A 16,753-nucleotide genomic window follows, 5' to 3' on the forward strand; every position below is an offset into this window, starting at 1 on the left:
ATCCCTGCAGAAAAGATCAGTATCTGGGTCTCTGTCTCAGAGGAGTGCCCTAATGATTAATGTTCAGCATCAGGCTTACTTTGCCCTGCTGAAGTGGCACTTTGCTGCTGGGTACCATCACAACAGTTAGGTTGAAGTTGGCCCCATCCTAAATTGTCTGTAGCTGAATGATGAGGACATTTGCTGTAGGTCTTAACGGTGGTCACCAAAGGATTATCAGGTGTACTGTTTCTTCCTTTTTTCCTTTCTCTTGTCAATTGGTATCTGCATTTAAGTCGTAAGCTCCAACGAGTTCTCCACAGACTCCCGTCCTGTAGGGGATTATTCCATCTCTCTTCAAGACTGGCTTCTTCCACAAGGGATTCGGTGTGGTTCTAGGAATGGCAATGAAATCCTGATATTTAGACTCTGGAAGGAACTGCCCAAACTGCTGAGGCATTTTTTGTTTGTTTGTTTTTAAGTGATTCTATTAGTGTAGTAAAGCAGAAGTCTCTAAGGAAAGATCTGCCCTAAATTTAAATTGATAGCAAGCTATCTGAGCATTCACAGGAAGGAATAATGCTGAGATATTACTTGAGGCTTAGAGAAAAAAAACACTGAGACGTTTTTAAATGTGCATCTCGCATTCAGAAACATTACAAAATATATCTACATTAATAGATGTGGACAAAAAATGCTTAGAAAGAAGAATATATTCATGGAGTTACATATATAAATAGTTGTTACTTTAAACCTAGTGCATTAATAAATCCAAAAAGACATCCAAGTACTTAAGCTAGTCAAGTGATAATGAAATGAAGCTAGAGTTACACCTCAGTGCATTAGAGTAAGTGGAATATAGATACAGGGAAATTGTTCCATTAGTTGAACATATCATTAGACTTATTTTGTGAGAGGGATGCCAAAGAAATTAGTTGAGTAATAGTACTGATATTAAGACCACTGCCAAGAGCGTTGTCATTTGCAAACTTTAAATATATAGGGGAAGAAGCAGACTTCTAAGTAATTTCATATCTTAGAAGCGTAACATAGCTGTTCAGTAACGGACCAGTTGTCACAGCCTCAGCATTTCAGATTCAATGTTAGTAAGCAGTAGCCTGTACAGAGCCTGAGTCAAAGCCAGCATGCTCTGAGGGTAATGCCATATAAGCTTTAACTCAGACTCAGGATCTCATCCCTATGATGGCCCAGGAAAGTATTATTTTAGAGGGGAAAGTGCCCAGAATTCAGTGTGGAATCTCTGAGGTTTTGCTGAGAAGTTCATGAATGTCCTGGTAGGAAAAGAGCAAGGATGGAAGACTTTTTGTTGGACAACAAATCTTGAAATCAGTCACGGTTTTAGCACATGAGGTGAGACAAATGGTGATTTGTTTTTCTGTGAATCAGTTGTGTTCTCTCTCTTGGTGGAATGAAATAGCCCAGACATCCTCTCTTCAGCTGCATAGTGACATTCTCTCTGGTTAATCTGAGATGATGTCTCGCTGCATATCCTTCAGGCAAATAAAATGCCCTTGCCTGTAATCCTGGCTCAGATATGTACTTCTTACCTCACTGGATTCATTGCTACTGGTATTATGTGTGAGCTTTCCAGGAAAGCTGCTGATACTTGTATCATTTTTTCTCTTGGAATTCATTGTCTCTTCTAACACAATTCTGCACAGAGCCTGGAATCTAGGCATTACTTTTATTGCTAAATATATATTTGTAAAACCTACCAGGAAATGGTATGAAAACATTCCCCTTGAAAAGCTAGACTTGCTAACTTTTACATTACAGTTATACGTGCTCCTTGGTTGCTATTCATGTGAGTAAAATTAAGCATATTTGTACACGGTTGCCAGCTGGAGGCAGAGAGACCTTATTTTTGTCCTGTGGCCCTGTGCATAGCTAGCTATTTAGTATGTCAGGTAGGTAATCTTGTGGAGACCTCCGGCAAATGCTTATTTTTCATGGTGACTATTGTATATTATGAAAGGGGTTTGTCTTAAATTGCAATGTTTAAAGTAATTCTGAATCTACCACCTGTTATCAGTGGATTGGAAAGGGAAATCATTTTTTCTAAAAATGTTCTTTAGACAAAATAATGTCGTAAAAGGTACATACTATGAAGCTGCCCCATTCCAGGTGATATTACTCTTACTAGTTTAAACACAGTAACAGAATTACTTCACTAAAGCATTGCTAAAATTGCTAGAGAGGAGAGATTTGCACTTTTATTAGACCAATTGATAGATGGAAGATGCAAGCTTTTAGACTCTGCGTCCTTTCAGAGCTAATTGAAAGGATGCTGAGCCCAACAGCTTGTTCTTTTTTTTTTTTTTTTTTTTTTTTGTGAGCCATATCACTTGGTGCTGAGAGAGAGAGAGAAAAAAATTGCTTCTTGAAAAGCTTTCTCTCCCTTCTATTCCAGGTTATGACATTTAGTGCATTTTCTGCTTTTACCCTGCGTGCCAAAATGCTATCCACCCCGTCCAAAGCAATGCGGATGAGAACTACTGTTCTCTATTAATCCTTCTATTACTTTAGGAGGATGCAGTGTGCAAATAGGAAGTTGTGCATAAATGTGCAAATATCTTATAATTGCAGAGGAAATTCGTTGTTAAGAGATCTACCAGGCTTGGAATCAAATTGGAAACTGTCTAAATGCCTGAATGAAGGGCTTTGTATTAAAAAGGCAGATCCCTGCACTAATACGTGACTGAACTGTTAAGCAGAGTTTGTAATTGCTGTGCTGGTGTTGAGGAGCATCCCCTCTCCACTTAATATGGCAGAACCCACTGGGACTACGACAGGCCTCAGCGTGAGCAAAGGAATCATAAGTTAGCCTTTTGTAAGTAATTCCATATCAAATGGGTAATTCGTTTGATAAATTTTGCCTCTCTGTTTGCATTTGCAATGTTCACGAGCAGATTCATTGTGTTCATTTGTCACCTGAATGTATTCCACAAAATATTTTTCATAGGCTTTATTTTACTGCATGGATAGATGCCAGATGGCTTACTGGAAGTCCCTGATACCCTTTATTTGAGGTCTTGTCAGGGTAGGGGCTCGCATGTTAAGTCACCCAGCCGTGGCTCGTGGCTGGTTCAGGCCATCAGGGCTTTGGGGCTACTGGGAGGCTCGGCTGAAGGAGCCTGCAGGCCTTTGGTCTTCACCTGCATGTTGAGGGCATCCTGAGCGTGCTGCTGGGCTCAGCTGCTTTCCCCGTCTCTGGGCAGAGCTTTCGGGTCACCACATTCACAGCACATAAACACTGGGCCTCTTCACTGGTTTGAACCAGAGGGGCTGGAGATGGAGCATTCAGTGCTCCCCCCGGGTTGGAAATCTGTGGGGAGTCCCGTGTTCAGGTAGAGAGATGAGAGAAGCTTTTTCAGTGAGTGAGAAGGAATTGTGGTCTTGACAAATCTGTGACAGACTGATGATGATTTTGCATGGATAGGAAATGCTGACTCAGAGGTTTGAAATCTCCCCCAAACCCCTTTGAGCTTTGTACTGAGGGGTGTCATCCTCCAATGCCTTGTACAGGACTCCTCCCTGAGGACTTGAGTCTGAACTGCTGGGAGGAGACACAGCCTTGTGTTTCCAGTGGTGGTTGCCTTTCCCTCAGTAACACAGGCTCCTAAGGAAGCACAGCTGTCTGGGGGAGCTGGAGGAGCCTGCACACCACAATAGGATGATGGCTTTGCTCTATTTCTCTCTTAGAGCACCTGCAGATTCTGACAGAGTGCACTCCAACGTAAATAGCTCGCTGTAAAAATTGTTCTCAATCCAAAAGTTTCATATAGCCATAAGGCTTAGAATACCCATCCATTTCAAGATGTCTGAAACAACTTACCTCATAAAATCAAGCTAAGTATAATCTGAAGGTGTTCATAGAACTGTGAAACTAATTTTTTCTATTGCTTTTTGTCTTAATTTGCCATGGCAGTGACTATGCCAGTCCAACCACATGTTGAGGTTGCTTTCTTTGCCCTTTCTGCCAGTATCTTTGTCCTTTAGATGGTCTGGAGAGGCAGGAGGGTGAACAGGAAGCAGCTCAGGGGCAACTTTGGAGACGAAGACCAGGAGAAGGGTCCCAGCTCTTTCTAACACGTCAGTAGGTCGCCAGTACCTAGAAATGGTAGTGGGGAGTTCTGCTTCGGTCTGAATCGTAACAAAGCTTCCTGATATGACCTCTTCTGAATTATTTTCTGGCAGTCTGCTGCTCTAGTGTTTAGTTGTTGCAAGTATTGGTCACCTCAGGCGTGGGGCTTAAATCTTCTGATTGTACACTGTTCAACACAAGCTTGTGGTATTCTGCTGTATGTGGGCTATAGAAAGTTGTCTGCTTGCCTCATTCTTGTTAGCAGCAACAGCACTGCTCGGATCAGGGTATGGACAGACAATGGGTCTGTAATGTATTTCAGTGCTCTTTCAGGAGGTGAAGTGCTCCTTTTTTTTCCTTTTTTCTTTTTCTTTTTTTGCTCTAATAGTGTTTTCTGAATGTTTCCCTTTCCTTCTATTGCGAGACTGATGATAGAGCCTACAGTTGCACCAGAAGATAGGGGAAAATGGCTCTTTTGCACTCCAAATCCCTGAGCTCTTCAGCTCCTGGTGGATAAGGGTTGCAGTGAAACAGTGAAATGGCAGGTGATGAAGGTGCCCTTCGAGGCACAGGGGTTTTGCAGGGTTTTGCATGTTTTAGCAGTGTGGGAGAGGGATGAGTGTGGTAATTACAAGGTGAGTCTGGAGCACTGTTTTCTGTCTCTTGCAACACAAGAAATGCCAGGAAATATTCCAGGAAATGATGAATCAGAATTTATATTAAAAAAAAAAAAGGTAAGTTTCTACCCAACACATAGTTAGGGAGTAGGAACACTTGCTGTGAGGTGCTGCAGACCCTGGAGGAATTAAATGTAGTTGAAAAGGAGATTAGCTCAACCAACATAGGACTAGTCCAGCAGTGGCTATTAGTCACCATAGTCTGTAAGTGATATGCTCAGGAAGAAGCTGGTAGTGGGGAGGGAAATGTTTTGCTGTTCTATTCAATCCTTTGCACATGGATGCCTGGCAGAAGGAGGTGAACAAGCATAAGCCTTTTCTGTATATAAGCCTTTTCTGTATAATATCTTCTGGGTATGCAATTTTGGACAGGCACCTTTTCTTCCTGCTGCCTTGCGTAGTCTTTTAGATTCCATGTAAAACAATGCAAATGCATTTCACATCATGCTCAAAAATATGCCATCTTCTCCGGACACTGATGCTGAGTCACTTCATGTGCTTGAGTGCTTCTAATTGCAAAGGATGCTGTTAAATTTGTGTTTGTCTCATTTGATTGCCTCTGTCTTAGGTTACTGATGAGATTTTGTTAGAAGCTTATATTTGCATGTGGTGACACATTTCTAAAACATAACATTTTTTGTGTGAATGCTACACTAGCATATTTGTGGGTGAGAAATCCACTTGAACATTCTGGTAAACAAAACTCAGTTGTTTTCAGTATTTTAAGGCTTCGAAGAAATAAGGAAGTTTAGAAATAGGTTCTTTTTTAAAAAACAGATGAGTATTTTTGCGAAGAGTGTAAGGTAGAAGCATCTGGGAAATAGAAATTCAAATCTGATCCTGGCTGTGAGCTCTACTTCCTGCACTGCAGCTCTGCTGTCCAGTTCACCCCCAGTGGGAACTGCAGCTGCTGTGTTGCCTTTGTAGGCACCTGAGGCTCATATGGGTATATGCATTTTACTGTAGATTGAGTGATATGATGCATAAAAGACATCTTTGTGGTGACAAAAAAAAAAGTGTAACTTCTTAAGAGTCTGGTACTATGGATTTCTATTTGATATGGCTTCAAAAGCTACAAACATTTTACATTCAGTGAGGCTCTGGTGTTGTGGGACTGGTGTAACCAAGCAACATGGGAGGAAAAACTGCACTGATGCTGCAGTAAGGCTGGGATGTGCGGTGTATCAGTGGAAAGTTCTGCATAATCACAACAGAGTAAACAAAATTTCATCAAACTCGCTTAGCGTCAGCTGGGAGTTTATATAGTGCCTATTGTTCTGTAAGGAGGATTACAGGGTACAAATGCTCAGAAGCTCCACTTCTCCTTCCAAAGCAGAAGGATGTGCTGCTTTTGTTGAGGATTTTCTTTTTCTGAGAATATTTTTCACAAGTAGATGTGATAAGAATCAGGCCTTGTCTTGCCTGATTCCAAATCTGCTTTTCCTCAAAGAAAACATTCCTCTTTTCTGTGCTGTTGGTCAGTCGTTGTGTCAACTCTGTGGAGAGCAGACTTGCATGGCTCAGAGCAGCCAAAAGAGCTCACGAGCTCCTACACTGCTGTGAGCCCTGTGTGTACATACAGGCTTTGTCAAGCCCTGGGGTGTTCTTGTGTGCCTTACTACGCCACCAAACTTCTTTTCTGAGATGAAGTCTGTACACTATTATGAAGCTCCTGTCAGGTAGCAGCAGTGGTCCTATGCTATCCAAAAAAAAGTGATTTTTTTTTTTCCCACTTAAAATAAATAATAGATACAGTGTTAGAAAGTTTGTCAAGCTGTTAATATAATTGTGCAGATAGGTGGGTGAAGCTTTGGAACAAAGTTTCAGAAAAGCAAATGTGGTAAAGAGGAATAGGGACAGTGAGTACTCGGTCTTTTCCACTGCAGGAAATCCAATATTATCATGGTTTAGGCAGTTTGCAGTGGGCTGGTAGCCTGGTTCATGCTGCCACCCACTGCAAGATTTGACAGAAGAAGCTTTTCATTTGAGCAAGCAGAGAGTGCCCTAAAATTGGATCCATTGTCTTGAAACCGTAGTGCAGCATGTCCTCTGTTCTTCTAGCGGGAGCTGTACGGTCAGATCATCAAGTCCCTGCTAGGCAAATGCTTGAGGGCAGGAACCTTTTCAGCTGGAACCCTGCTTTTACACAACAAAACATCTCAATGGGATGGCTGCAGCTCTCACTGCTGAAAGGTTTCATGCATTTTTGATAGATTTTTTTTTTTTTTTTTTTTTTTTTTTTTTTGAGGCATCACCATTAAAATCTCCATTTTGTTCCTTCAGCCTCTTGTATTGCTCTGCCCATCCCATTGCTCTTCTTGCCTTGATGCATTTATGCAGGCTACGGAAGGGAGAGGTCTGGTCCCATTGTGCTCTCCCAGCCCTTTTCACAGTTGTGTTTGGTCTGTGCAGCCACACTTGCATGACAGAGACAGCTGAGACACGTGGGTAAGGATGGAGATCAGGGAACAGCAGGAAGTGCTGATAAGATGAACAAATGCTAAAGGATAAGACGAAGAGGCTGAGGAAAGGGAGAGGAAGGCAGGAAGGAGCCATCAGCATGCAGCACTGCTGGGGAGCACCGGGAGCCTGAAATGCAGGCCCTGAGTACAGATTAAACAGCTGCCTTGAGCAGCTTGGAGCTGGCTCTACTGTAAGAGCTCCACAAGGCATGCATAGTTAGAAATTAAAGTTGTTTGCGTAGCGTTGACTCTCCCCGTGCTAACGTGATGAACAATGCAAATAGAAGCGTGAGCTACAAGGAAGAGGTAGTTTAATGGCTTTGGGGATTAGCAGTGGTATTTAGAGCCTTTCACCTCTTTGTTCCTAACATAAATCTAAACACAGATTGATGATTTTAGCCATCTGGCTTGCACTTGTTTGTATGCAGTGACTAGTGAGACAGAGAAGGAACCTGACCAGCAAAGCAAAGGAAAAATATGTATAAGACAGAAGGCGGCAGCTCTTTCTCCTGTGCCAGTAGGAGCTGCTACGGTGCAATCATTCTGTCTCACGAAGTTCAGCAGGTAACAAGGGAGAGGGGAATGAAGAGGTAACTGACATCTCTCGATACTTGAATATACCAGGAAGCCCGTAATTTATACAAATGTATACGTACCGAGCAAATTGCACTCAAATGCAAAGCTCCCCGATCTTTTGAGATATAGTTAACCCATGAGAGTTAGAGGGCCAGTTTCAATCACAGGTTGATTCTGAATTGTAAATTATTTTAACTGACTGGAAACTGTCCTCCCATATATCACCTACCCAATACCTAGATTTTATGAACCGTAGCTGAACTAGTAGCTAGAAAACTTTGTGCCTTCAAATGTATGAAATGGATTAGATGTCTTCCTTGTCTCCTAGGCCTTCTAAATACTGATCTGAGTTTTCTTGGTGATGGGCTGACTCACGCAGAGAGTCAGTGCCAGTTTTCCTCTTGCTTCAGGAAGAGATCTTGAAAGATCTGTCATTTTTTTTATTTTTTTTTTCCCCCCCAGGAAAATCTTCTTGGTAGAGTTCCACAAAATATAGGGTTTTAATGGTCGAAGCCATGTGAAAGGCCACTGTTCTGCTCTGCCAAACATAAGAGTAACCAAGAATGACCACATGCATGCAAGACCAAGTGCAAACAATCCCAGGCAATGTGTGGAGCAGAGTGGCTGGAAGACTGTGTAGAGGAAATAGATCTGGGAGTATTGGTTAATGCTCAGAAGGCCAGTGGCATCCTAGTTTGTATCAGAAATAGTTGCCAGCATGAGCAAGGAAGTGATCATCCTCCTGTACTCAGCACTGGTGAGGCTGCACCTTGAGTACTGTGTTCAGTTTTGGGCCCCTCACTGCAGGAAAGACACTGAGGGCCTGGAGTGTGTCCAGAGAAGGGCAGCGGAGCTGTGAGGCATCTGGAGCACCAGTGTGATGGGGAGCGGCTGAGGGAACCAGGGATGGTCAGTCTGGAGAAGAGGAGGCTGAGGGGAGACCTTATTGTTCTCTACGACGGCCTGAAGGGAGTTGTGGTGAGGGAGATGGGGGTTGGCATCTTTATCCCATGTAACCAGCAGTAAGATGAGAAGAAGCGGCCTTGAGTTTCTCCAGGAGACATTCAGGTTGGGCGTTAGGAAATACTTCTCCAAGAGAACGGTCATGTGCTGGAATGGACTGCCCAGGGAGGTGGGGGGGTCACTGCCCCTACAGATGTACGAGAAATGTTTAGATGTTGCAGTGTGGGACATGGTTCAGTGGGAAATATTGGTGATAGGTGGATGGTTGGACTGAATTATCTTAGGAGGCTTTTCCAATCTTGATGATTCTGTGCACACACTACAGCATGTTTTCCTATTCAGTTAACTCTCTTAAGAGTAAGATAAGAGTTGCAGCAAGCTCACATCTAGGCTTTCAAATGTGAGCTTGGGCAAGAAATTTGGCCACGTTTCTTCCAGGCAATGATTACTGGCATCAGAGACTGACTCTTGGGCTCTCCTGTGATTTTACTCAATTTTGTTTTGGGACTGATAAACTGGGTTGCTTTGGTTTAAAATATACGTCACTCTAGAAAGCTTCTTCTACAAGGGGTAAAAATATGCATGGGGAGCAAGAAAAATAAACCTTAGTATTACAGATCTAATTTATAACAATCTTGGCACTCATTTAGTCCTATATTCATATGTATAATAGCTTTGGTGTTAAAAAAAAAAAAACCAAAAACTTGTATGTGCTTTTATTTCTTTATAACCCAGTAACTGCCTGTAATAACATACTTTTGGGAGAAAAGCAAAAGATTTTTGGATAAAGATTCCTAAAATAATGTTTTTCATCCAAAATAATTGGTTTTGGCATAGAGTTCTGACAACTAAATGTGGTGTTTATCACTTCAGCTAGCCACACCAAGGTCAGTGAAAGAGATTGCTTTGTATATGACAGAGAAGCACTTCCACCAGATGCATTGGTGTATAGTATTTTAAGAATAAGAATTATAGACACATGAAGTGACTGGGGAGTGCTGTGTGCCAAAAGGAAACTCAGATTCAGATACAGGTTGGAGTAGAATTTTCAAAGGCACCACAATGACCTGGGGGTCATGTCACAACACGGGCAGGAGCCCACCTCCCATTTTTGGAAGTGATGTAAAGACTGCACTGCCTTTCAGCAAGAATTAAGTTCCTTTTCCCAGAGGGGAAAAAAAAAAACAAAACCAGCACTTAGTTCACAATTAGTTCACAAAAGCAGTCTTTGACTTTTCATAATTATATTGCATAATGATTACTACTTAATAACGCCAAATTTCTTGTCTGTGTCCGTTATCACCAACTTAGAAGTTATTTCTGTTGCTCTGGGAATTTCATATTCCAAGTCACTTAGAGAACTATAATTCAGACCTTCCAAAGAAGAACGGGTGATATATATGTGTTAGGATGTTATATTACACTGATTTAGTGTCGTGTCTTAGATTAATTTGAAATTTTATCCTGCTGGCTTCATTATAAACATTTCCATGGGAAGAATATGTTATTGGAAACGGATTAATGAATAAGCTTTGTATTAACCAAATACTTTCTGAGTGGTTTGTTGAAAAATGTCAGGACTGTTTCAGAATCCTGGCTCTATTTGCGTGAATGGCAGGATTCCCACTGGCTTCCTTCAACAAAATTTCTCTCTTCTTGATCACAAAGACTACTTGTCAGAGCTCCTTACAGTTTCTGTACATAAATAGGGGCCAGTGTGCCTTTTTGAACTCCAAAGCAATTGTTTTTAGAGTAAGGAGGAAGGAGGTGAAGTATGTGGTGACTTCGTTCAGTCCTGATCCTTTGTGCCAATTTGAAGTGTGCTCAAGAAAAATGGAACTTGTTGTCCTTTAGTGTCTTCTGAAAGTCCTGCCATGCATGCAGAGCAGGTGTAACTCCTATGGAAGATGGTGAAGGATGGATATAGATCCATCTATCGTAGATTTACAGGCCCTCATGCAAAGTTTCATGCTCGTGATTTTATTTTTTTAATGTTTTGATTTAAACAGAACTGCCAGTGCAGGCCTCTGTTATTTACTGATTGTTCTGTTCTGCTTGTACTTAAAATGTTTCAAGCTCCAAATTTTGATGAAAGCAGATCTTCAGTCTTCATGGCATGTGTTACAGTATTTGAATCTCAGTGGAGCTTGTGGTGTAAAGATCCAATTCTGTAAATTAGGACCTAAATAATACTGCTAATTTCCGTTGCCATTGATCATAGTACTGCAGAACTCCTTGGGGTTCAAATGGCATGTATATATACAGACCTAATAACATGTACATATACAGACCTTTGAAAGATGCCATGCTTTAGACAGAAATTGTAGACTTGCAGAATTTACACTTGCCCAAATCCATTTCAGAGGGTATAAATACAGTCCATAGACTTAGGAGCTTAGTTGAGAAACCTCTGTGGTCACTGAACTCTCCATTAGATGATTAAGGCTCTGGAATGTTGTTTTACTCAGATGTTAACTAAGGCAAATCTTTTTTTATTCACTCCCACTACTCTTGCCCAAAAAGGTCTCATGGTATGAAACTTCTTCGTTACCAGAATGTAACTTTTTGCAAAAGGAACCTATTTTCTTCATAGCATCAAAAAGTTTTTTTTTCCCTATGTCCAGTTCTCCCTGCAAAATGTTAAATGGGAGAAGACAAGCTAAGATATGTACAGTTTGAATAACTGAATACTTTATTGTGGATGTTTCCTGATTTTTATTTTTATCTTTTTTAACAGATGACAACGAAGAGACTGAAATAAGTGAAGAGACAGGTGAGTAAATGATATTTTATGCTAAAACATGTAATTTTGAGAAGGTTGAACCAAACTGGAAGGGTTCTTGAAACAAATAGCCTTGGTTGTGATATGCAGTACCAATCATTTATTGCTAATGTTATAACAGTCATCTTGGGTTTTTAACAGCATAGGGAAAATAATGCCTGATAGTATATAATGCATATTAAGAATGGCTGAAACTAACTTTTTAGTATCCTCTTTTATGAGCTTTTTTTGTTAGTATCTTGTTTGAACATGAATGGGAAATAATTAGAATTCTACAGTCTGTTCGTAAAAAGGTGTGGATACAGCAATTCTTGAGTCGTTTGCAATTGTGATTAGTAGCTGTGATTTGTTTGCAATGACAACAATAGCAAAACTCTCCAGCAAACTCTGGAATAAATGGGATGTGATCGGACAATATTTCAAAGAACTCATTTCCATGGAGTCCACTAATTGACTATTGGAGTATTCATCTTGCTACCACTTGCCAGTTACACATCAGCCAATTTTCAGCTCATCTAATGGTGCAGTTGTTCAGCCAACGCTTTTTAGCATCTCAGAATGCTGCAGTATGTGGTACAAAAAGCTGTACAAAAGTGTATTGTATACACTGTTCTCCCCCTGTTCCAACAGGATGTGCTAGGTGTTTTTTTCCATGGACTGAAGTCAGAATGACTGCCTATATTTCCCTTCATCTTTTTCCATGTCTCTCTTGTAGTATTAGCCTTTTACCAGTAGTCAGGGACTTTTTATTTTCTTTCTAGATGATAAAAATGCAGTGCTAAAATCACATCAACCGGCTCTTCCAGCACATTCAGGTGAATCCCATTTCACCTAATTAGCACACCTAGTTCCTCGAAGCTATTGTTAGCCTACTGTCTTTCTGCTGCTCCTATTCTTCTTAAACTCCACTTGTATGTGTGGGACCTGGGAACGGGCTTTGCTCATAAGCTGAGCACCTCTAACTTTCATTTTGTCTATTACTAGGTTGCCTCTTCCATTCACCAGCTGAGAAATACTTTGTCTGAAGTAGCTTTTGCTCTTGGCATGTTTGTAAGATCCCTTCATGTTATTCCCTATGTTCCTACCTAGTTTTAACTGCTACTGGTATGCAAATTCAGCCTTCCTGATTCCATCCCTGGGTACTTTTCTACACTCCTTTTGTTGCATGTCACTCACGATGACTGTGTTGTAGTTCCTTGACCTAGATCATAGAATATCCCGGGTTGGAAAAAACCCACCAAAGATTACTCAGTCCAACTCCTGGCTCCACACAGAACCACTCAAACTTCAAACCTGAGAGCACTGTCCAAATGATTCTTATGCTAGCGAGCCTTCTGCTGACATCACATCTTTCAGCACAAGATAGGTTGTTCCTCATTCATCAATTCCTGGAAATCCTTCGTTGTGCCATCTCCTTGGGCCATTCTGTCTAGTGAGCAGAAAGGTCCTTACTCTGCTCCTTATCTTCCCAGCCTTCCCCTGAAATCAGTCATCTGATGTTTCTCAAAGCCTGACTTTTCATCTCTGGCCATGTTTGCTACTGATTCTCCCGAGTTTGAGAGTAGTAAATCAAGCGGGGTACCATCTGTGACAGTGCATGGATGTGTACTACCTCTCAGGTCTCTGTGACCCTGATCCCATCATAGCCCAGTGAATACGATGTGTTGGAACTTCCAGTTATTTGCTTTGTGAAAGGATATGAAATCAGGAAGGAGAGCCACTTAGAAAAAGGCAGAGATATGCCAGCCAGAAAACAGAGGTAAAAGCTCTTGAAGCACTGTGTTGGCTGCTTAAACTGGCAAGATTGTCTTGAAGACAAATGGATTATGATGATTTATGCAACAAGTTAATTAGCTTAGAAATTATAAATTCTTTAATAACAGTGGATATGCAAAAATGTGCAAACATGGATATACACAGATAGTTATGTGTTACTATGATGGATTAACACATTCTTTTATGGCTTTCTGGACTGTTGGTTTTATTACATATAATTGTAATTACTTTTTGGTGTCAAGATTACTGGATAGGAACTTTCAGAGATTTTAATACAATTAGTGTGATTAATATAGTTGTACATATATACATAAAAGTAGGAAAATGAAGATTGTCATTATACAACAAACATTTGCCAAAGATTACTCTCAGTTGAATTTTCAGAATTCATCTAACATTTCCAATTTCATTTTTTACAGTAATCATGGCATGTATGTTTTTATAAGTCAATTATTTTGCATTTTTTCTCTTGTTGCTTTCATGGAGATTGTGCAAATTACATCGTTTTTTTTAAAGCATTTAAAATTACGATTAAGAGGAAATATATTTCCACTCAATAGCCATTCTTTTCTTTTTTGGCAGAATAAATAAATCTTTTTTTATCCCTCATGAATTTAGGTGAAGCTGCATAGCTGCTCTGGGAAATAATCACTGAATTAAGTTGTTTGAAGAAGATATTTCCCTACATACCTGCTTCTTTGTGCCTGTAAGACAGATGAGATCATAGTTGATCTCACAGGCTTGTTTGTAGGGTACGCTGAACATCAACAACATGTACTTAGTTATTCTGTTCTGATATTTTGGGAATCAGTACAGTGACAGTCATGAGTCAGTACCTACAGTGACCAAAGACAAATGTATTTACTACAGCTAATCCAGAAGTGGTTGGGAGTTTTGTCATTTTGACCTGTTTGTGTACGGTTGTGGTTTAACCCAACAGGTGGCTGAACACCACATAGCCTTTTGCTCGTTCGTACCTCTCAGTGGATGGAGGAGAGAATCAGAGGGGAAAAAAAAAAAAAAAAAAAAAGTGGTAGAACTCATACATTGAGAGAAAAATACTTTACTAAAAGAGGAAGAGTGAAATAACAGTAATGATAATTTAAAATATATGTATATCTTTACGAAACAAATGATGCGCAAAACAATTGCTCACCACCCACTGATGCCCAGCCAGTTCCTGAGTAGCAACGCCTCCCCTGGCCAACTTCCCTCAGTTTTATAGTTTTTTTTTCATGTGATGCCATATGGTATGAAATATCCCTTTGACCTGGTTGTATAGGCTGGTTCTGTCCTCTCTCAGTTCCTTGTGCCCCTGCAGCTTCCCTCGCTGGCAGGACAGCATGAGAAGCTGAGGAAGTGAAATGTGTTTGGCTCTGTATAGCACTGCTAGGCAACAACTTACATAGGTGTGTTATCAATGTTGTTTTTCTCCTAAAGCCAAAACATAGCATCATGCCTGACATGATGAAGAAAATCAACTATCTCAGCAGAAGCCAAGACTGGGTATGAACTTTCTAATGATTGTAGATGCATTTGCAGGAGTTATAAATGCATATTTAATTTCTGCACTGAGGGGAGTTTTGATTTTTTTTATATTCAGATAGCTTAAAGTTTGAAAGAGTTCAACTTTTCACAGTTCTGAGGGAAAAATTGAGTATCAACATCTAGTTGCCACTTCAAGTTATTAATTGAATAATCACTCTTCATTCCACTTGACTTCATGGGCCATGACTCCAGCAGATGGAATCAGCAGTTGGCACTAATATTGATGATCCTGTTTTCACAGAATCACAGAATCACAGAATTGTAGGGGTTGGAAGGGACCTCTAGAGATCATCGAGACCAACCCCCCTGCCAAAGCAGGTTCCCTACACCAGGTCGCACAGGTAGGCGTCCAGGCGAGACTTGAATATCTCCAGAGAAGGAGACTCCACAACCTCCCTGGGCAGCCTGTTCCAGTGCTCCGTCACCCTCACCGTGAAGAAGTTCTTACGCACATTCGTGCGAAACTTCCTGTGCTGCAGCTTATGTCCATTTCCCCTCGTCCTGTCTCCACGTACCACTGAAAAGAGACTGGCCTCACCACTATGGCCGCCACACCTCAGATATTTATAAACCTGGATCAGGTCCCCTCTCAGTCTTCTTTTCTCAAGGCTAAACAGACCCAGTTTACTTAGCCTTTCTTCATAGGGGAGATGCTCCAGGCCCTTCACCATCTTTGTGGCCCTCCGCTGGACTCTTTCCAAGAGATCCCTGTCTTTTTTGTACTGGGGAGCCCAGAACTGGACACAGTACTCCAGATGAGGCCTTTGATTTTTTGAACAAATTTGAACTCATTTGAACAAATGAGTTTTGTTGAGCTGTCCATATCCTGTCTGCTTTGGGGTTATTTCTACAGTTGTTGTGCTTAAAAAAAGCCACCTTTTTAAAAAAGTAAAAGAACTTTTGGGTTATGGAGAGCGCATGTTGCAAACTACATGTGCAAGTAGGATTGGAGTTCGGTACAGCTAAAGAATTATCTGGGAGTAAGAAGTAACACATGATCTTATTTTGTGTGTACCTTGTTGAGTGATGTACACATTATGAAAGTAATCTCTTTCTTGTGTTTCTAGCACCCTGAAGTACAAATATCTCATTATTTTTAGACAGGCCTTTCTTCCTATGTTTTCTCTTCTACATAAGTAGTAAAGTAATATTAATTGCATGTCTGCCAGTTAATCTCTATTATTATCTATGTTAATACTATAAAATCAAACAGACATGAATGATCATTTTAGTGAGTCAATCACATAACATCACTGCATATTTTGGATATGCTAGAATAAGAAAAATATTTAAAAGTAATAATAACCCAGTCTTAGTAAATATACACACTCAAGGCTGCTCTTCTGATGGCATTTAACTTGCAAGGTTTTAACCCATGTGTTTGTTATTCCGGATGCTGTTTTTTGTTGCAGCTGCTAGCTTAACTGCACCACTTAATTCAGTGAGTACGGATACTACTATATTTCATACAGCTTGCTGTTAGAATAGCTTGAGCCAAAAGAACAGATTTAGTAATGCCAGGTACAGCCTAATACACTTCTAGATCTCAGCTTTGTGAGTAATATCCTACGTAAGCAAAGAGAAGGACCAGATGACCTAATAGCCTTGTCTTCTTTTAACTTCACTCTTTTAATGCTGCAGTCATGATGCTTAATGCTTTAAGCTCCATTAAGGGAAGATTATTCTAAACTTTAACTTCAGAAGGACTTGGCTTTTATATCCATAACTTCACATACCTACTCGTAGAAGCGTGCAAAATAAGCCCTAATACTGCCATAATTATGTGCGCAATTGCAGTGATGGCATCTGGAAATTACAGAACCGTGTGCTATTATGAGAAGCATAGTCCAGATACACAGTAATGCTGCATTATTATGCACTGACA

The 16,753-nt window shown here is 40.6% G+C and overlaps 1 protein-coding gene across 10 annotated transcripts in view; it reads left to right on the forward strand.

Moving 5' to 3' along the window:
- Window positions 1-16,753, forward strand: part of MACROD2 (mono-ADP ribosylhydrolase 2) — an 837,243-nt gene that overhangs the window by 746,093 nt on the left and 74,397 nt on the right. For all 10 annotated transcript variants that reach the window (XM_085218728.1, XM_085218731.1, XM_085218732.1 and 7 more), the window contains one exon: window positions 11,500-11,535. In XM_085218728.1, coding sequence (XP_085074854.1) covers window positions 11,500-11,535 — 36 coding nt within the window. The remainder of the gene's footprint in view (window positions 1-11,499; window positions 11,536-16,753) is intronic.

This window comes from Meleagris gallopavo, chromosome 2, assembly GCF_905368555.1.
Source record: "Meleagris gallopavo chromosome 2, MGAL_WU_HG_1.1, whole genome shotgun sequence".
Taxonomy (NCBI): Eukaryota; Metazoa; Chordata; class Aves; order Galliformes; family Phasianidae; genus Meleagris; species Meleagris gallopavo.